Genomic DNA, 23,608 nt, shown 5'->3' with positions numbered 1-23,608 from the left:
GCACAAGTAGATAATAATCAATCAACACCAAAACTATATAATTCAATTCTGGAGAAAAAATTTAAATAATTTGCACTTGAATATAATTTTAAACAGAAAATAAAATATACCCTTTACCATCTTTCGAGAGAGAAAATTTCAACTTTTAAACCTTACAACTTGAAAACTCCAACATTCTTTCAAGTTTGAAAATAATCAAACTTTCAGCTTTTCAATTTAAAAGATTTAAAGTTTAAATGGTCCAAAAGTTTCTAAATGTCCTACTTGCACATGTATATATATATATATATGCTATATATGAAAAATGGAATATTTACTTTTTTCTAAAATAACAAATTTTTTATTCAATTGGAAAAATTAGAAAAATATTGAGAAAAAATTTAAAAGCGAAATTCTTATTAAATCTACTTTCAACATTAGCTAATTTTAGAACGTCATTTACAATCGACTTATCGACAAAGCCCCATATGCGAGCAGTTTATCAACAACAAGAGCCGTTTATCATCAATGTAATCATCGATATTTTAACTGCAAATTATTATTTTTTTTTCTTCATCGAAATATAATTTCGAATGATGAATAGCTTTCTTTTTAATTACAAACTAATGATGAAATGATTGTTTTTATTCTACATTAATAAATTAAAATCAAGTCACGTTTCACGGTCATGAAATAAATTTTAAAAAAAAGAAAGAAAAACGTCTATCACAGTTTGAAACTATATTATTTTTTTGAAATTACTATTGTTTCTTTTTCTAAATTCAATTTTTAATAAAAACATAACTTCTGAGTTTTTTTATGAAAAAAAACTTACAGGAAAAAAAAATCACCATTTCTACTTTAAAAAATTCATAACTCCAAACAGTTCGATAACAGATGCAGTGCAATTGTTTAGAAATACAAAAAACATTATTGAAATTGAAAGCAAGAAGGTAGAATTTATTTAAAAATATATCCTAAAATGTTTCAGAAACAAATGTTATTTGTTCTTTTAAAAATCCACATACAATGTTACATTCAATATGGATTATTGGAAAGTTGTCAGTATTTGTAAATATAACCAGACAATGCGAGACAACATATGGTAAGTATTAACAATGCTGGAATTATATTATTCATTTTACACCTAAATAATTTTGCAAGTTGTATGATTAGGGTTTGCTAACTCCTCTTACCTAATTAGACCGACACCAAGTTCAAAAGCAAACTTCCTGCAGGTTAGGTTCCAAACTAAACAATGGTGCTAGATCTCTATGCGCAAAATTATTAGACATTGTGTCGTTGCAGTAAATCCTAACCTGATCTTCAAAATCAGTGAAGGATATAAAGGCAGACAACGGAGAAATTGTATATACATATATATATTATAAACAAAGAATGAAAGGGTTTTATGTGTAACGAAGACAAGAATTGAAGGGTAGCACACATACAACTGCAATGGAGGATAGAAGACGAAGAAGAAGAGTTTATATATATATATCGACTACACCAGGGGGTCGTAAACTAATTCCATTAACTTTGGTGTTGTATTAACGAACGGCTTCTCCTTCACAGCCCCAAGCAAGAACCGTAATTAGAAATGATACTAGTGAGAGAACAATCTCGATATTGTATCATGACAGCCATTCAATTCAACACTGTCATTCACTTTAAAATAATCGTAATTAAATTTAAATCACTACCACTTCAAGTCACTCCAATCTTTCAATAAATCTGAATTAATTAAAAATATAATGTCTATATAATTCAATTTATATACGAGTTTGCATTCAAAATTATATCATGACAAATCCAATACATAATAATATATATGTGTGTATATATGTGTGTGTAATACCGCAGTCATATTGCTTACCGCATCCAATTAGAATACATATTCCGTTTCCTCAATATTAACACGAACTAAAACGCTCTTTGTCTTAAGACATTTAATTGAGTTTGAATACCATCTAATTAAGTATAATTAGAGCACTACTTATTTTACAACTAAAATAATAACAATAATAACTAATAATAATAAAACAAATAGAAAATAAATGAAAAATTTAGAAGAAAAGTATTTAATTTTCAACTTATTTAAAGTTCCAAAATCACTACAGGGACGTTTAATTAGTTCGATCTTTCAGATTATATTCACAGAACGGAATCTCGACGAAAACTTCTAGACATTTTTAATTTGAATTCGTTTCATATCTGAAAGTATATAGTCGAATAACATCATACGAATCATTCCATTAATTAAATTCCTCCAGCAAAGTTTCTCTTCTTTACAAAAAAAAGACCGATAGACATGGCCAGTTCATTAGAAATGAATGCACGACATCGAAAATAGTTTTATGCCCAATTTGAGAGTAAAGTGCAAAGTGGAATGCTGCCTTTTTCAAGAAAAGAGAGAGAGAGAAAAAGAGAAAGAGAGAGAAACTAATAAAAGCATAATTATAATTCAAGATACCATAAAGTATTTTTTTCCTTTATGATATGTACTTGAAGATTCTAAACTTCCTGGACTGTAATTATTTTACTTGTTCCAGTTAAGAGCAATTACAGGAAATACTTAAGACGCATGGTCGTCGAGGAAACTTCTTGCCATTAATACCATTCAAGTTGTATATATCTATAGAGGTGGGCATTAATTTCTAATTAGCACCTAACCGTGTGAGCCAATGTCAACCATGATTTTGATGTGGAACGAGATCACATAAGTGCCCGCAGGAGCTTTTAGTCTTTCAACAGAGAAAGTTCACTGCATATATACTCAACAATTTATTATACCTATATATATAACATTCTACACAGCAAGAAATTCACTTAAATAAAATAAAGACCCGAAGCTTTTTCAAACTAACGTAAATACTAATTAGTTTCGCAGCCACAAAAGAGAACATATTTTACCTCTAAGAAAATTCAGAAATAACTCGAAAAAAAAACCAAGAGACTTTATCCTAAGACAGAAGGAAAGCTCATTTTGTTAATTTTAATACTGTGAAAATTTATGAACTTGACGCGCAAAAAAAAAAACAAAAAGCAGCATATAATCTTATACTGTTTGGATAAGTAGCAAAAAATCGGTCTTTATTCAAAAAATCCTGAAAAAAAATCTAAAGAGAAGATATAGTGATTCAAGCAGATTTTCATCTTTTAGAAAAATTATTGCTTTGAAACAATTTTAAAACGAAATTTTCAGTGAAGAAAAAATTCTAATCCTATCAAGTTTAGAATTAAAGTATTTTTTTTACAAATTTTCGCAAATAGTAATTTAATTATTATATAAGCTACTATATAATTAGAAATACCTTGATTATTTAAATAGAAGACGTTCCCAAAAACTGTAGAATTTTTTCAATTCTTCAATAACACACTAATTCACTCGCGACTACAATAATTAAAAATTTTTTTAGAAATTGAAACATAAGAGAAATATAATAATTAAATATTAAAATCAATCGAACTAAACACGTTGTAAGACTAAATCACAATGTTGAGAGAAAGAAATAATCTTCCAAACATTTCACTATCGAAAACTGCGTCACCTTTAATTCTAACCCCACCACAAACAATTACTTTGACCACAATACAAACAAACCCTGAACGTTCCTTACTATTGCGAGAATTTATCACTGCAATTAAGCACTATCCCTGACCTTTCTAATATATGTGTATATATATATATATATACGTTGTCCTATACCTGCTCCAGACAACAATAAGTAGAACATTTAATATAATTACACTGAGGAAAAGAATCTCTCAATTTTGAATTAAATAAAAGTAGAAGTGATTTTATTTAATAGATTATACATTTTATTTTATCAAGTTTTTTTTATTTGATTTAAGGAAAAAATTTATTTTCTATTAAATAAAAAATATTTTTAAGAACTTTACATTAAAATAGAAAAAAGAATAGAAATATATTCTTAATTTCAAAATATTGATAACTCAACAAAGAAATATAATTGAATTGAACTGTTTAACTATATTATTATAGCAAAGATAAAATAAGTTTTAATCAAACATGAATAAATCATAATAAATTAAATTACAATAAAATCATTTTCTCAGTGTAAAATTAAAATATTATCGTTTCTAATTATCAATCTGCCACCAAGCTCCAAAAAAAATACTACTACGGTGGAAAAAAAATTCGATTTTCATAAAAACTACTACAAAATGTTGTTAAAAAATTCAATTTTTACATTGGTGGTAAAATATTTTTAAATTGATATCAGTGTCATAATTATGAAAATTATTATGTATTTTCTTCCTTTGTATATTAAGAAAGAATTAGACGAACAATCAGAATGAAAGTTAGTCTAATTCCATAGTTTTGAATCTTGAAATAAAATAACAGTTTTCATTTCAAACGACTTTGAGTATATAAACAATTTAATTTCAAACATTTTGTATCATTAAGAGTTGCATTTTAATAAGAATTACAAATTGACAATAGGAAAAAATTAAGGCATCATAATCAAAAATTTAATAACTGTTACTCACAGTAAAAAATTTTATCCAAATTTTAATTATTCACGAGGGGCTATTCACTGAGATCCAAGAGATCCAGTGACAATTAGATGACAAGAAATCAAAAGAGACGACCAATAATCACAAGAAACGACGAAAAATCGCAACTAACGTCAAGTAAAATCGCAAAATCCTCCCAGAGAAAACAAACGAATGCGCATTCATTGTTTTTTTAAATAAATGTTCGAATTTTATTTATTAAATTAAATTTATTTTTAATTTTGACAGTAATTTAAATATAATCTTGATTTTATTTCAATTGATTATTTATTTAGTTTATTATTTATTACATTAAATTCACTTTAAAGTATTAATTATAAAATGAGTTCTTTAATTATCATGTTATTTAATACTTAATTTTTTTACTAATATAAATTAACTCGAAATTAATATAATTATAGTTAATGTGGAAATTTTAAACTATTGGTATATTTTTTACTTTATCAATAAATTATGTTAATTAAACTATTTATTTGAAATTTTGAATGAACATAATAAAACTGAAAAATTATTTGTTTATTATAATTATTAATTATTATAATATAATACAGAGATAAATAATAATAAATGATAAAAAAAACTTAGGAATCGTATGCCTCTTAAATCATTTTGTGACATTTTTTAAATTTTTAATTAAAAAATATTTCATGTAAATAACCTCGGAAGTAACCTTAAAAAATAAAGAATTTAATGTTAATTAAATTTAATTTAAATAACCAACTTGCAATTAACTTTGTTTTTCCCTAAAAAATTTTAATAATATAAATATTTAACTGTTTTAAAAGTTAATATAATTGTGTTTATATTTATAAGTATAAATAATAAAATATTTAACCCTTATACAAATGTAAACAATAAACGATATTTGTAAATTACACGTTTTGAAGGAAGTCGAGAAGCCAATAGTCGAATTAACAAAACAATGCGAGATCCAAGAGACGGCCTGGGACGACCAAAGATGACAATTCACAAAAAAAAAGGAGTACGTCGTCCCTGGATCTTTTGGATCTCAGTGAATAGCCCCTCGATTATTCATAAAGTTTTAAATATTTGCTCACATTTACTGAAAAATTGTTTATTTAAAATTAATCTTTTATTATTTAAAAATACGAAAATTCTGAAGTTTGACTAACTTTTGTTTTGACTGTCCGTCCAATTCTTTATAAATACACTTTTTCAGATCTATTTAATCTCATTTAATATCATCTCACAAAGAAAATTTCAAACTACATACCAACGCAGCGGTACTTACATGAAAAACAAAAACATTATGTAATTAAAAATTCATTAAATGTCTCTTTTTTAATGTAAAACAGCTGCTGTTACCCTTTTGTTAGATAAATAAAAAGCTAATTAACAATTAAATTCCATGTATAAAACGAAAATTATCTGCGAGTTAAAACACGGATTCTAAAGTGATTAAGCAGTTAGAATTGGAATATTATCCAACACACACATATATATATATTTAAGAGTTTATTAATGGGATAGTTTTTAACGTATATATATAATATATAATTGAATTCATGTCAAAGTTAGTTTTGTTTGCCACATACAAAAAAGAAATATTCGCTTGGATGAACAAACCAGTTAAGTTACTGAATCGTGGATACGGTCACGTTGAATTTTCACGAGGCAATGCGCATTTCAGAAATGAGCTCTCTCTGATTCTCAACTGAATATCTACATCTACAGGTTGTTCATTATTCCAGTCGCGCTATTCGGTATGAATGTGCCGATTTCGTTAGACCTGTTTTTGGCGGTGATCCAGAGCGTTTACGACAATAACTGGGACGTTATACAAAAAAGTTTTCAATCCCTCCCTCTCTTTCTCTCTTACGCTTTTCAAAAGGCAGCCAAAGCAGGACTTGTCGTGAATACGCGCGACGCTAAAGCTATTTAAAAACTTTTTTATTCTTCGAACCAACGAAGAATATCCATTTTTACTTAAAACGACTTTTAGTTATCAAAGAAGGAGAAAGAAAGAGGAAAAAAAAAAAGCTGACGTAAACTAAGAAATATGATGAGGGAAAATCTACTTTATACACTTGTCCTTTATGTTCACTCGTCGATTAAGTTTTACGATACCTTATATATTAAACATCTCATTCTCAAAATTATATAAAATAGTTCAATTTTTGTTGTGGATTTTTAAGATTCTATGCTAACTAAAATAAATATGTTTATTTTTAGAAAGCGGATATAATTATTTCCTCTGGGAAAGAATTTCCTTTAAGAATTCTATATCAATTGGAAAATCGTTTTATAATTTAAAAATCATATCGAAGTATAACTGTGCATAAATAGCATAATTTTGCTTTTGATTTGCAAAAATAAATTCAAATAATTACAAGGTAATTGAAGATTAAATTATCAGTCATTGAAAAACGGAATTTGATGAACAGTAAACATAAAAATACATATAAAAGTGCTTTTAATGAAGATCTTAAGGTGGTACTTGAGCACAATCTTAAGCACACTTCCGTTTTACGGTAACGAAAGAAAGGTGGCGAGTTGCCAAGTAACGCTTCCTTTATAGCTGCAGAATCTAATGGGTGTTACGTGCAATCCGATTTAATTCGATAAAATTGGTAGTCAGTGTGCCTGGCCTATACATTTAAAAAAAAGGGAGAGGGAATTTTCGAGACGCTTCGTGTCCTTTCTATAAGGACATTAAAAAGCGTTGAGGTTAATTTCACCTCTTTTTTTTTTTCTTTTTTTTTGAACGCAATATTCTGCCAGCGTGCCTGACATTCCTACCTATATCCCACCTATTCCTATTAGGGATGTAAATGCGGTAATTTTGCACGGTAATTACTGAGGTCGGCATGAAAGTAATGCCTTTGAAGAAGACGACTGCTTCTAGAGTGTCCGGTGTGGTGCCCACTGTTACCCTGAAATTACCCCATTGAACGACACGTTTGAAAGAGCCATCTCGTTTTCCGGCTTAAAATTTTCAATTCCTCTTCTTCATTCTATTTTTCATTTCAATTTATTACTTTCATTATCATTTCTAGTGTGATTCTTTCCAGATGGAATTTTTCACATCCTTAACTCGTTACTTTTAATGACAAAACGTATATATATATAAAAATTTTCCTCTCTACCTATTAATTTTCAAGACAACATAATTATCAAAAACTTACTAAGGAAATATTTTGTTATATTATTTTAATTTTAAAATATAAGAAAATGTTACATAATTAAAAGTTATATTAATTTTTTTTTTTTTTTTTTACTAAAATACTTCCTCTTATATGATTTTGAATGCAAATTAAAAGTCATTAAAAAGATGTTCTCTCTAACAAGCTAACGAGAGTTTGTATAAAATGAATGACAAAGAATCAGAGGAATCAAATTTATATTCAGAGCAGAAAAGTCCACTTGAGAAGAAGTTGCAACTAATCTTTTCACACCTTTATATATACTCTTTCTCTTGTTTGTTTGTGAATGTTGATTCAATGTTAATATATCTCTTTAATGTATATAGAAAATGAAGATACGAAATAAGATAACGAGCTACACAATTTCTTAATTTGAATTAAAAAAAAAAAAATGACAGTAGCTCTTCTAAATAAACAATTTCTTAATGATATTCTCTCAAAGAATTTCATTTGTAACAAACATTTGAAGTCTGAACATAAAATCATTTTTCTCTTAACTGCTGCGGAAAAGACGAAGGATGCTCTCTAGAAACACGTACGCATGACAGTAAAAGAAAACAAGAAAACTTTTATTGCCCTTCTATTTCGCTTGAGTAACTAAATCTTCGAAGGAAAAAAAAAATTTCATCTTTTCCATTTATGTTTGAAAAACGAAAAAAAAATCGAATTCTAAATGTAACGGACAATGAATTTTTTTTTTAGAAAAGAAGAAGAGAAGAAAAGCACTTGATCCATAAAATGTAAACCGTTGAAGGAAAGTTGTTCTCGAAAGAGCAAGGGACAAAGTGCAAGCAAACCTATACTTAAGTAAAAACATCATCCTCTACAAATATTGACTGAATTACTTGAAAAATAACACTAACTTTGAAAATACTATATATATAAAATTTAATTTTCATAAATAATAATTCGTTCCATGAGTCTAAAAAAAGGTGTATCAACTATAATAAAAAATTCAACAAAGGATAAAAATTTCAAAAATTCAAAGTGTAAAAGCAGATTTTGAAACACCTTTCTTCTCAGATGATGCAATTTTTTTCATCCGCGAGTGACATAAAATTGCCCAAGAGTAGGTATACACAACATAATATAAGCTTTGACGATAATCCTCCTTTATCAAATTGGATTTTAATGTTTAACGAATGAGTTTGTCGACTGAAACTTCGCTGTCGCTTTGCGCATCACTCCTCTTTCATTATCCAATGCAAACAGACCACAAAAATTTCACACCAACTCAATATCGCTTTTCTTGTTTGGTATTTATCAAAATATTAATAAATTAACAACAATTCAAATAATAAAATAATAATAATTTAAAATTACATATTTTGAGAAGTCATAAAACAAGTAAAAAATTTATCACATATTTTACATACTTCGGATAATTTTCATATATAATTAACATCAAACATTGAATACGAAATTAATTTTATCTCTTAAAAAAGGAATTAAATTTTTTTTATATTTATTTTCCGCGGAAAAATAAATAAATATATAAAGTATATTTTTTATTAATTTTTTTTTTTTATTAGTATGTAATAAAATTATGTTTGTTATATTTAACGAAGAAAAGTAAAGTTTGTTTATGAGAAAATTGAAATTAAGTTTAAAAAAGTGGAAACTTTTAAAAAGTCGAAATGGCAGAAATGCAGGAAGAAGATAAACATCAGTAGCTTCTGTACTTTCAACAGGAATTACCACCTATACAACGAGTTCGTACCTTCGTCGTGCACGTTCCGATACGTTTACACGCCATTGGTCACCAATCTTCGAAATGAAACTACCGGTCTTTGGGATTCCAGCACTTCACGACTAAAAGTTTCCGAGGGTGAAAGGAACGAATAGTTTCACAGAATAATCACATATAACACCCCCTACTTTCGTTTGATTGTAACGAACGGCTCGTCCCTTTATTCTCTTAATGAAAATAAATACACCTAACTATACTATTCCAAGAATCAAAATTAAATTGATATTAAAAGATTAAATTTTCAATTTCACAGATAAATTTTCTAAACATTTAAAGTTTTATTTTAATAAAAAATAGAAAAATAAATTTTTATTTAATATTAATTAACAGAAAGTAATTTCAATCCTTTTCTATCGATAGATTCACTTAAAAAAAATGCAACTAATTATATTATAAATATAACTGTATTCAAATTTTTTTTTAATTCGGCTGAATAGTTATAAATTTAATGTGAAAAACAACAGTGAATCAAGGGGACGCTTTCACTCAGTAGAATAGATTTGATGTGGTCAGACATAAAGAAAAGAAAATCTTGACCTATTCTTTTTGCTCTTTCATTGTGTGGAACCACATAAAGTTAATTCTTCTGCTTTGCTTCGTTAACTCTTCTTATTCGTGTTCCCAGACCTTTCACATATATAGAGAGAATGTGTTCATTGAATTTTAGATAAAGATTAACATTATTCCATTGTAGTAAAAAAATTTCTAAAAATTACAGTAACTTTAGAAAAAAAATCGTAAATTTATAATCTTTTGTTAACTTTTGTTTAAGAGAAATAATAAAATTTATATCCTAAGTGATAATAAAAGAAATAAAAAGTTTCAAGAAGAAATAAATTATATCTTAAGTATAAAGACCTCAAAATAAAGATATTATTAAATTAAAAACAGATATCAATTAAATTTGTTATTCAACGAAATCGCGAACTTGAGAGTAGAATTAAGAAACGGAAGAAATTAAGGAAGTGAAATCCCTATTTTGAACAAGACAGGCAATTTTATTCGAATAAATGAGAAAAAGAGAGAAAGAAAGAGATATATAGGTATACTGTATCCCTTTTACTCTTTAGACTCAAGCATAGTTTACCAGATTCCCTTAACGAACTGAAATGTACATAAAAAGAACGAACAAAGAGAAATCACGGATCTCATCAGAACCGAAAGGCTCAATAGACCGCGTATCTTTCTTTCTGTCTTCCGCTCTTCCTTCCGATTTATCAACCAACTTTTCGTTTCTTTCCATCTCTTTCCTTCCCCAGTAGCTTTGATCTTCAAAGCACAATTATCGACTTGTATAGTTGCCAAAGAATGCACAGAAAGAATGATCAAGAAATAAACGAACCACAGTGAAAGAAAGAGAGGGATAAATAGATTATTTCCCTTTTTTTTAAATACCATCTAGCTAACATTTCTTAAACACTCATGGTTAAAAGCCATAAGATCATATTTATATAATTAAAATGTACGATAAAATGTTCATCGAGTCATAAAAAGAGAAGTCCAACCTTAATTTATTTTTATACCTAATTTATTGCTCGTTTAGTTAATAACAAATCACAACCAACTTTAATTACCGTAATGCAAAAGGGATTCTCGTGGGGGGGATTGTTACTTATTCATATAATCGAAGATTAAGTTTAATCGAATGTCTACCTTCAGTTACTCTTAATTGTTCATTAGCGCCCGATCGTTATTGCTAATTGGTTCTCAAACGACGAGATCTTCACTCATCATTCTCTAATATAAAGATCAGTCTCAATTTGCCATATTGAAAAACCGTTTTTCAATTATAAAATAGTTTCTATTAAAGATAATTTAATTGAATTCATAGCCAAATTCACATCAATTTTCATTGAAAGCAAAAATCAATACATTTATCCATAAAAAATATCACAAAATTAAAATCATTCTCATAAAAAAAATATTTGTCAAATTTCCTAATTCGATTCATCAAAAAACATTTGTCTCTATATTTTTTTTGGTATGACAATTTTTAAAAAGACCAAGGTGAAAAATACCAATTTTCAACGGCGCCCGTGCGGCGTTTTAGATGTATTTTGTGACGAGAAAGCATCATTAGTTTTACAGTCGCGCTGTGAATTTTAGATCAACTTCGTAGAAAAGGTCCTACAATGAGATGACGATAAATTTCATATTCTATTGCATCGCCTTATGACATAACCAGTTTGTAATTTAATAGTTGTTTGCGAGTCATTTACGTTTTCAATGTAGAATTCTAACAGCCAATTCGAACTTAAAAGAATTATGAGTTCTATTATTCCCCTTTTCTCTCATGTCTCTCGCCGACTAAGAAGAGAATTTAATAAACTTTAAAAAAATTCCATCAAAAGCTATAATAAAACAAACTTGGAAGCTTTTATCCTAATAAAATCTTGCAAAAATATTTTTTTTCCCCTTATTTTTAAATATCGAATAAAAATTTCATTATCAATTGAATATTTTTCCTTAATATATATATATACACGGAAAAAAAGAAAAAGTAATTTTTACTACTTTCATAGTAAAATGGGATCTGTCCGAAGTTTCTGCGCATCTATCGCAACTTTTACTCCAAAAATAGTAAAATTTGCTCCAGAAATAGTAAAATTTACTCCAGAAATAGTAAAAATTATTACAAAAATAGTAAATTTTACTATTTTTTGAGTAAAAGTTGCCAGAGATGCGCAGAAACTTCGGACAGATCCCATTTTACTATGAAAGTAGTAAAAATTACTTTTTCTTTTTTTCCGTGTATATATATATCAGAAAGAAATATAAAATGCCTTGCGGATATTTTATTGATTTTTGCTTTCAATTTCAATTCAAGTGAACAAATAAAATAAGAAAGCATTGCTGTACTGTAAATTGTACTTACCCTTAATCGAAGATCGCTGACTGTCCATACTCGGCTGGCGAAATCGTTGGACGCTCCCAATATAAGTGTTCCTGTTGTGTCGAAGTCCACGGACATCACGGCGGCATTACTTCCCACTAGTATTCCTTTACACTCAAAAGCACCTGTAATAATTTTTATTATATTAGTTTTCAAAATAAAATTTAAAACAAAAAATAAATCAAATTTCTAAATAAAAAAAACAAAAATTATTTTTCTTCAATTTTCCCTAATAAAATATTTAAGTTCTAAATTTAACTTGGAAAATTCAACTTTTTCCACAATTTTTATTATTTCGATAATTTTAAAATATTTTTTTTTTTGATGATTTCCAAATTATATTTTTTTACGATTAATTTGATTTCTTTTGAAAAATTTTAATTTTTATTAGGTAACTCTTTTTTTCCATTTAAAAGAAAATGTGATATTTTTTTTTCAAAAACCACCTTCAAACTTTAACCTAATTCCAAAAATAGTTGCAGACAAAACATTAAATTTTCTTTGCGTATAAAATAAAGTTTACAACGTCATTACAATGCTAAAGTGAAAAGATGAAAGTTAAAACAAACATAAAGAATAAACTCAGTCTGCGGTTTTAATTGTATATATATATATATATATATCTGTGAAAGATAGCGACAGGGAATATTCAACCTGTTGATTCATTAATATATACTTCATTAAGCAAAATGAGCATGGAACAACGAAAGAGAAATTCTTTTTAAATTTAAAATTTTTTCAATGCCTTTATGATTGTATTGATTCTACGAAGATTGTCATTGTCTTGTAAATGTTTCTTTATATACATTCAGAGCACCTGTACACACACACAAGTTACATGGGGGCAATAGATATAGCTGTCGATTGTTTATTTTCTTTCGCGTAAATGGACTTTGTTTAATGAGGATGAAACGAGAAGAAGAACGATATGAAAGAACAAAAAAAAAATATAGTAACAACTATCGCTACGTTCCATGCGTACTTCTTCTTCATTTCGCATTGGAATGAGAACTAGTTCTATAATTCAGTCGACTTTGCGGCACAAATTTAAATAATAACATCTAGCGACAATCGTGCTCTACAAGCCATTCTTTTGTCGTTAAATTAAACCTCTTCTTTCTTTAAGGCTCTTATCATGACTGAAATCTATCACTCGCCTAAAGAAAAATAAAAGAATGGAATTTATAGCTAGTTAAAGGGCTAATTCTCTATTTCTATGAAATTCAACTTTTTTTCCTCTCTCTCTCTATCTCTTCAATAAACGAATGATTCTACATTAAAATGAAAGTACATGCTATTGTCCCAGTCAGTTTCCAATTATAATAAGAAATGCGCTTTAAATTTTAATCTGAATTTTCTTCAATTTCCGTCTAAATTAAATTTTAATTATAATTGAATAAGAAAATTTTGAACCTAATAAAATTTTAGAAAAATACAAATATTGTGGTGCAAAAAATTTCCAAATTTCTATTAGCTAAAATTTCATTTGACGAAAATGCACGTAATTAAATTTCAATTTAATTAAACTTTCATTTAGCGGAAATATTTTAGAGTGGATTTATGTTGCAAAATTATGGAAATTTAGAAAATTCTTAAAGTGAAATTATTGATGAAATTCTTAATAAAAGATTTTCTTACCTTTCGAAATGTCCCAAAGCTTTACTTTTCGGTCAGCACCTCCAGTGGCAAGGATTCTATCGACAGGAGACCATCTCACCGCATTCACTTCTCCATCATGTGCATTCTACAAGATTAAAATACTTAAGAATTCTATTGTCGAGAAAATTATTAAAAAGCACATGCCAATGACAAAAATTAATCTAGCAATTAAATAATAATGACAAGCATTTAAATTAGCAATTTATAAAGTGAGTGTTGAAAAAAAATTAATAATTGTATTTAAAAAAAAAATATTATTAAATTCATTTTTATGACACTTCAATAATTATTGTATAATATATAAATGATGATTTTAATATATTTTTTATTACTACGTAAAACGTTAGTCTTTTATCGTTTATTCTATGTATATATAAAACGCTGAAAATGAAACTTCTACCAAAGTAAACGACTTTCATACGAAGAAATATAATGGCTTCACATTAAATTATTCTTATTACGACTACTTGAAACACTACGTTATTACTTTTGAAAGTGGAAAATAGAGATTTGTTACCTTCAAAATATATGACGGAAAAACTTCACAAAAAGTGTACAATTAAACAGACAGCTACATAATATTGTAGAGAATTAATAGAAAAAGTTAAATTTAAAACACAAACGACCATTTAAATTATAAACAAAATTTTCACAAGCGTTTCGTATTCTTTTACACGACTTTTAAATTATTTTTTTTTTATAAAAGAAATAAAAATTAAAATTATAATATAGTATTCCAGAAATTATTTATTACAATTATTTTACTATTTTGCCATTTTTTAAAAAATATTTATTTTAATAAATACTATTTATGATATAAAAGTCAATTCACGGTTTATATATATATAATAAAATTGAAGTTATGTGTTTTACAAGTTGTTAATGAAAGTCTTGCTTATTCTTTAGAATGTTTAAAAATAATAAATTTCCAAGTTTAAATATAAAACATGAAAAGTTTTTTTTGACATTTTTAATACTTTTGTTTCGCCTGTAAATTTAGAAGATAAATTACAGTTAATGTAATAGCAAATGTTCTATGAAACTTTCAGTAAAACAGTTGAGATTGTGTGAGTGCCAAGTTTGGAATACGATACTTGTTGCTAAACCACACGACTTAGAGTCACACAGTCTTTACACGATGATTGCCAAGTTATAACTTAATGTCAAAATTTACATGTCTAATATTTCACACTTGACAAAAAGCAAATATCTAATAAACCCCAATTAAGAAATTAGTTTCTATCAATGTAGATTTTTATTAGAAAAATTTTAATGTATTTCTTTTTTATATCACAGAAGACTGATCAGTTTATTTTAAAATCAATACTAATATAATGATCAATATTAATATTAATCCAAGTATTTTATAAATTATTAATACTAATTAATAAATTAAAAATCAGAAGTGCTTGCTAATCGGATTAATTAATAAATAATAGTTTAATAAATTAAAATGTTAGATTATAAATAACATGTGCATTTTGAATATTATGATGAACAAATGAATGAAAAACATGCAAATTAATTTCTAATTATTGAAAAGTTTTACAAAAAAATAACATTTAAAAAAAAATTAATTTCTTATTGCTGAATAGACTTTAATTCTTTTAAAATAATTTGTAAAAAATTTCAATAAAAATTTTGCCGAAAAGATAAAAATTATTCTGACATTATTTCGTAGAGTCCAAATTATAAATGTGATTTCAACCTTTTTATAAAAGATAAATTAATAAAAAGGTCTTTTAATTTCATAAATTACATCGAAAAGATTTTTGAATGTCTAAAATTAACTATGGTTAATTTCAAATATAAAACTAACACTATTTTTCAATTGTTATGTTCTAATAAAAACACCTACTTAAGAGTAATCAAATCAGAATCATTTTGCAAGTACAATATTTTTTTTAAAGTAATAAATCTGATTCCATTTTAATTACAAATATAATTTTCGTGCATTTTTATGTTAAACTAATGGTTATTGTGTAATTCAGTCAAACATTTGATTAATTATTATGAAATTCAAAAAAGAAAATATTCAAGTTTCTATACAACTTACTTATTCTAAGGAAAACGAAAATTCTCAATGCCAAATAATAATTTAACAATCGAATACGTACCATTCAAAAAACATTTAAAGTTAACAAAAAATTGTGTCTAACAAATAATAATCTTTTTTTTTATAGATAGAATTTAACTAAACTAATAAAACTGACAATTTTTATTCCAGTTAGATAAGCTAAATTTAAATACTATTTTAATCGAAAATAAATTTTTTTAATAAAAATAGTCTATTTACAGGTAAGTTCTTAAAAACTAAAATCTATAACAGATTTATAAAATATATCTATTCGATTCATAAAATCTTTTAATAGATTATAAATATTTTAAATGCTTCTGAACTTTAAAAAACTGATCTACATATAAATATTGAAATTAATCCTATCTCGATGAAAATAATAAGCAACATTATATTTATTGCAGCAGACGTGTGATTTTTTTTCACACATACATTCACATTCGCCGATGAAATAAACGACACATTACAAAATAATGTACAGAACAACTTAAACTAATCGGCAATTGGAACTTATTTTTATTCTTAAAATAGAACCTACTTAAAAAAGATAATAAACATTTTTGACGTTTCGTATATAAGTAAATAAACTTTTACTTTATATAACAATCAAGTTTAGACAAATTTGAACCTTCATTTTTTTTAAACGAATATATATATATTTTGCGATTTTCGTCAATTTTCTCTGAAGTTCAATTTTGCAAAATTGTATTAATAAATAATAATTCAATTTGTTGCATTCATTAGAACGTGATATTTGCAAAAACTTGTAGTTTTGCCCAATATCAAAAAGTATATAAACGAAATAGAATAATTAAATTTACAATCATAAAAAGAAAAGGTTCTCTTTTTAATACTTTTTTTTACTAATTCCATTCAAACTGAATATTAGTAAAAAAAACTAATTGTCAAATAATTTACATTAATAAAAATGTTTACTAATTATTAATTTTCAAATATTATTAAAAATTATAATTTTGTTGAAATTATTAATTATTTAGACTAAAACATTCTGAGAAAATATTTTTGTAGACATTTTTAATCTATTATCACAAATATTGATTTTCATATATATGTCTACGAGCTTTACTTAACATTATTGATTTTTTGAATTATGTTTTAGAAAACCAATAATTTTCTTTTAAAGAAATCGGCAATTAAATGTTATTGTTTTAAAAGCTATCATAAATTAATTAACGTACAAATTTGATGGAGACATTGGTAGGAACTGCGGTGGGAAGACTAACAATTCCTTCTTTAACGCTAAGTCGATCAGGACTAACTGGTCTTGTATCACGTGCAGCATCCTCCAATTCCTTCTGCATTTTTGCTTGCCTCTTTCTGTGAAATAACAAATAAAATTAATATAACAAGAACAACTATAGAATTAAACAACAACCTGCAAATCAATCAAAAATATTCTAGCACATATTTGTATCTCGGACAGAATCAGTAACAAATTCATGAGTCGAGTAATTCCAATAAATTGTAACGGAAGAATAGTGTTTGTGATTTTAATTAAAAGTTGTCTTAAAATTTTACAAAATGTTTTTAATTTTTTATTATTTGAAAAAGAGGGAAAATCAGAAGTTTTTTTTAAACTCTCCTTATTTTTAAACAATATCTAAAATGTAGGTAAACAAATTTACTTTAAAAATGAAAAAATATATACCTAAATTTAAAAACTGAATACATTTTATCACACAATAAGAAATTTTAAAAACCTATTGTACAGTTTTCTAGAGCGAAAAGTATACTAAGATATAGACTAAATGAAAATTCGAAGACTGGTCATTGCATTATTAAAATGTCATTAGAACAGTCCTATAAAACGTAATAACCAAATGCGTCTAATACAATATAAATATATCTTAAAATATTTGTTGCGTGACATTCTTATTTCAGTATTAAATTTATATTAAAACAAATAACTTAATGTCTAGATAAATTATTTTCATAGGAAATTTTTTTATCAATTTGGTTTTTGGGTAGCAAGTTTCAGAAATTCTAACTTTTCATCAATAAAAAATATTAAAAAATCAATGGACAAAAAAAATTTTATTATCAAAGACTTTTTCTTTTTCAAATTGTAGTCATGCGTTAAAATTGTAATTTAATTTGAATGAATGAATGAATAAAATTGTAGAATTTGGAGTGGGTAAAATTTTAAAGTGATCATTCACATGGAAATGTAATTTGTAACAAATTATTGTGAACAAAGGGAAATTGCTTTGAACTTCAATTAATTCACTAGTAGGTATAGAATTATTTTGTTGAGAATGTCAAAACAATTCTACACGATTTTCTGTATGATAATAATTTTTCAAAATTTTATTTTGTTTACAACTATATTATGAAAAAGGTCAGTTATTTCATGAGTTCATACCATAAATAACATTAAATATTATCAATAATAAATTATTTGCTGACATTGCTCAAATGCATTTGCAGGCTTCAAAGTATAGTTTAATAATTGTTATTAAATTATATATAGAAGCAAACTAAAATATTTGTAATACATAAGTAATAAAATTGATGTAAGTTGCACAAAACTTTTTATATTAATAAACATTTCTTTTTCAGTGTGAAATAACAAATTTATTTTAATTCTTAAAGTATCAATGAGTTAAAAAAACAATAATATATAGAATTGTGTTCTATATGCAACAAATTTTAATAATTCTTCAAAATCCTATTTAAAAAAATAGAGAGAATATTTAAACTTTATAAAGTTGTCAATTGCATGCGTTTCTTTAGAAATAAGTACCTCATTATTTTCAAAAACCAATTTATACTCAATCCTTCACCTATCAGAATGTTATTTTTCCATGCAAAATGAAAGCTTATTTTTTTATAACTTGAACTTTTGTCTTTTTCATCAATTTAAATTATCAAAATAAAAATTTCAACTTTATAGTTATTTAATAAGGTTTTTAAAAACAAATATGATATGAATGAGCTTCTTTATAAAAAATGACAAAAAATTATACAATACAAAATGTTCATCTTAAAAGTAATTAAAAACATAAACTTTCATTAACCATTTTTGTTTCATTTTGAATCACCAATTTTAACTTTAACATTTATTTACAAATAGAATTAAATTATTCCTAAATTTAAGAAATACTACAATTGTTATTCAGGCAAATAAAACATGCATATAAGTTAAAAATAGAAATTATTTATAAAACTATATAAAGCAGACTGTTAAAATGTCAATATATACAGTCAAATTTTGTAAAAAAAAATATATTAGGATTACAAAAATATAAAAAAAAAAAACTAATCGCTGTTTAATGTTTTATCTGTCAACACATTTATGTTAATACACATGATATAAAAATTATACATTATCTCTTTTTGCGAAAAATCATTTTATAAAAGGGTTCAGTGAAAAAAAACACGTGTATATTTTGCTGACCAGCCCAAAAGCTATTTAGCATTAAGCATGACATTTCAATTCAATAAAATTTTGTCACTTCATCAAACTTACCCAAACTTTGAAATGGTATGCATCAAAAAGGCTGTCGGGCTGGTAAAACTCTCACTGAAACGAAAATGTCAAGCAGTGTGAAGTAGCTAGAGCAGCAAGCTCTAGTGAAATGTTTCTTTTCTTTGTATGCAGCCATGCTTCTAATATTAGAGAATGAAATACTAAAATTTTACAACCTAGCGACTCCCGATGTGGAAAAGTAAATATTAATTTACAGAAGATAATCATTATCACCTCAAAATTTACTTTCCATTATTTTCAAATTATCTTAATTCTAATCACCCACAACGATTATTTTAACTTAATTTTACGTTGACAAATTGTCAAAAAAAAAATTTAATGACCCGTAATTTTAAGTATTTCAATTATCACTAATTATTCTAATACAAGTATAATTATTAGTTTGAAATTAATTTAAAACTCATAATTTTATACTTCTCGTAAACTATTAATTTTAATAATTAAAATAAAATAAACATAATAATATGACAAATTGTAAATTAAATAAAATACAAATGAAGACAACTGATTGAGAAATAATTGATAATCAGAATTAAAATAACTGGAACATTATGAGAAAATAAAATTTCTCAGCGAATTGTTTTCATAATTTACAACCTTACTAAAACTAAAATTTGTTAATTCAATATTAAATATAAAACAATATTGTTTCAATATGTGTTACAAAGAAAAAAAAAAAATTTTAATAAATGTTTGCTAAAACACCTTTTGAATCGTTATCCCTAGAAACAATTTCTTTGAAGATATCAAATATTAGTCATGCTATTTTTTTTCCTGGAGAATACTATTCTAACTAATTATAAACATGCAAACTAAAGTTATGTTTTCTATGAGATATTTACAACCGTACTTACGAACGTTTCCCAATTCTATTTTCAAAATCACGAGCTATAAATGATTAAAAAGTTATTCATTCAAGTTAAAAATACTAACCCTATAACCCTGTAAGATTAACTAAACGGGAACTCATAAAGTATCTAAAAATAACTACAATCGAATGTCTAAAAATAGCTACAATTAAATATATTTAAAAATAATTGAATAATTAAATAACTAAAAATAATTGCAACTTAATAACTGAAAATAAATGAAATCAAATAATTTAAATAACTATATAAATGAGTAGAAATAACTACTATATTGAATAAGGTCTATAAAAGTACCTTTCTTGTAAGTACTATCTATTTTTTTCAATAAATAAATTACCATGCAGAATTAGTAACACGAGAAAACTACCACCCAGCAAAATAGAATCAGTTTAAATAAATAAAATTGACGTAACAATCTAATTAAGCTTGCAACATAACGAGATAAATCGGAAAAAAATTCTTATGAAGCAAATTCAGATACTCTGAATTTAGTTTCTATAAACTGTCAATTTTCATAAATTCGTGTTATTTGGGAGGCTGTAAGTAAATATCCTATAACGACAATGACGATTAAACGATATTGACAAAAATTCACTAACACATGATACTTATAACAACATTCATAATTATTCTACTTACTTCAAAAAATTGTCATTTTCTTCATTCATTTTATCTGCATCTTTTGCCTTATATTTAATTAAACGCTCCACCAATTGACGATTTTCTTCCTAAAAAAAATTTCAACAATTATATTTTTCTTCTTTTTTTATAATTATTATTGTATTATTTCATGAAATCATTCTTATTATATATAATATTTGAGATATTTTTGTTAATTCTAAAAATTAGTGCTTTTAAAGTGAAAAATTGATTACTTCAGATTTGAAACATTAGAAAATGAGAGAGCATTATAATTTACAAAAAATTAAACCTGAGCTTTCCTGAGTTTTTCTTCCAACGAAGCGAAAGCAAGTTGCAAAGCTTGATGTTCATCTTTCAATGTTTGATTGATATTTTCCAATTCCTTTTCTCTCATTACATATTTTGAAATATCAATACGTAACGTATTGTTAAGTTCCGTAGTTTCTGCAAGACTAAATTATCCATTTTAATATTAAAATCAATTAACAATTAAAAATTAGACTTAAATTTCTATAATTTCAATTTTAAAAAAACCTGAATAATTAAAAATTATACCTGCAAAAAATATTTATAAATCTTCTTTTTAATTCAAAAAGGCAAGATAAAATAATTTTAAAAATTTTACCTGGTTTCTTTAGTTTGAAGTTCTTTTTGAAGACTTTGTAATTTATTATTGAGATCTACTATTTGTTGTGTATGTTCTCCTCGTCTCCTGTGTAAAGTTGCCAATTCTTCAGCTTGTGCCAATAATCGTGCTTCAACATTTGTACCTGCTCCAGTACTTCCCACTGCAATTTCTCGACACAACTTTTCATTTCTTATAGACAATTGTATATTTTCACCTCTCAGTGTATTAGCACTCTCAAAGAGGCGATTATCTAAAAACATCAAGAAAATTGTAAACAACTACACCTTTTTAAAATTAAAAATATGATTCATCTATTATTACATATGCAAGGTAGAAATAAAAATTAATATTCATTTTCCAGATAAACAATAATGATATAAAAATATTAATAAATTAATTACTATAAATTGTATTAATATTAATTTTAAAAATAAATAAATTACAAATTAGTAATTTAATCAAATTCAAAACATAGTAAATAAAATCTCTTCGTTTATTTTTACTTGAATTCTTAAGCAAGTTATTGATAATTTTTTTACAATGCAAAATAAAGTTAAATAAATATAAAAAATATGAAACACTTGCTTGGTATTAACATAAAAAAATCAATTCTATTTTTACGTAAAAAAACAATGCCAACGACGAGAATAATAAAAACAATAACTACAGAAAAAAAGTTGGAACTTGTAGTCATCGTCGAAACATAATTAAGTATTTTTCTGCATAATTAATTATATACTTACGTAAACTAATAAGATCTTGAAAACATTGAGTTTGAGATTTATTTCGTTCTCTTAATTGAGAAATAATATCCTTCTTCCATCTCATATCTTCTCCAAAATGATGCTGCATTGCTTCTCCACTAGCCATATTTTCACTTTTTGTTAATAATTAAAACAATATTATATTTCTTCTAAAATTGTCACACTATCACAAAATTAAACTAGACCTTTAAAGATACGTAAATAAACAAGGGAAACTAAACGTATGTCAAAAATATAACAGAAAGATGTTTGTTTCACAATGATGTTAGATTAAATTTCTTTGAAATGACAGATTTTGATAGATGTCACAATTTTTACTTCTGATAAGTTTATAACATTCACGGGACATTCCGATTGCTAGATCACTTTCGAAATTCGTATTTATATTATATGATTATTCTAACCTAAACGTGAAAACACTAATAATAAAAATCCCAGCACCACCGCAGCGATACCGAGTGAATGCTGCTCTAAACCAATATCGATTCTAACGAATCGAGATACTGAACAATGAATGGCGCGTTTTTTAAAATATATAATAAAAAAAATCATTTTGTAAAAAAATATTAACATAACCTCATTAAACCATTATTGCTATCAAAATTTTTTATAATTTTATAATTTCAATAGAATTTGTTAAAAAGCACATGAATGAATGCATCATAAGAAAGGCATAAAATAAAAAAAAATGTGTAAAAAAAAACACCTAATTTGTTACATTTTGCACATTTCGTACAAAGAAATTTCTTTGTAAAATGTCAAACATGTTAAACAAAATAATCATTGTAACAAAAAAAAGCTTTGTTAAAAAACAACAAAAATATGTTAAAAAATAGGGATTTCAGAAAAAATTTCTGTTCTACAAACAATAAAAATACATTTTTCACAGTTATAAATATTTTTTTCCAACAATTGCATTGACTTACCATAAATTGAGTTTTGATCCATTGAAGCCATCTCCTCCTTCTACACTGGCCTTTAGACAATTAAATCAGTCCTCGAATCCTTATTTCTTCTAGAATCTGATTCAAAAATGACATTTTAAAATGGAGAAAAGTGAAAATTTGGAAGAAAATTCTGCAAGGAGACAAATTAGTGAACAGCAGCACAAGGACACGAGCAGCACGTAG

The 23,608-nt window shown here is 25.6% G+C and overlaps 1 protein-coding gene across 1 annotated transcript in view; it reads right to left on the bottom strand.

The window, feature by feature from the left end:
• Positions 1-23,608, bottom strand: part of LOC127286897 (autophagy-related protein 16-1-like) — a 133,243-nt gene extending 109,635 nt beyond the window's left edge. Inside the window, exons 1-9 of the mRNA XM_051313521.1 lie at positions 23,405-23,608; positions 22,458-22,591; positions 21,712-21,964; positions 21,376-21,538; positions 21,084-21,172; positions 19,555-19,608; positions 17,264-17,402; positions 13,967-14,072; positions 12,311-12,453 (exon numbers count right to left, since the gene is read on the bottom strand). Of these exons, the coding sequence (XP_051169478.1) occupies positions 12,311-12,453; positions 13,967-14,072; positions 17,264-17,402; positions 19,555-19,608; positions 21,084-21,172; positions 21,376-21,538; positions 21,712-21,964; positions 22,458-22,584 (1,074 nt within the window). The 5' untranslated portion in view covers positions 22,585-22,591; positions 23,405-23,608. The remainder of the gene's footprint in view (positions 1-12,310; positions 12,454-13,966; positions 14,073-17,263; positions 17,403-19,554; positions 19,609-21,083; positions 21,173-21,375; positions 21,539-21,711; positions 21,965-22,457; positions 22,592-23,404) is intronic.

This window comes from Leptopilina boulardi, unplaced genomic scaffold, assembly GCF_019393585.1.
Source record: "Leptopilina boulardi isolate dan_hultmark-lab unplaced genomic scaffold, ZJU_Lbou_2.1 LbouV2_364, whole genome shotgun sequence".
Classification (NCBI taxonomy): Eukaryota; Metazoa; Arthropoda; class Insecta; order Hymenoptera; family Figitidae; genus Leptopilina; species Leptopilina boulardi.
The sequence above is the reverse complement of the archived record's forward strand: the minus strand, read 5'-3'. Positions and strand labels throughout refer to the sequence as shown.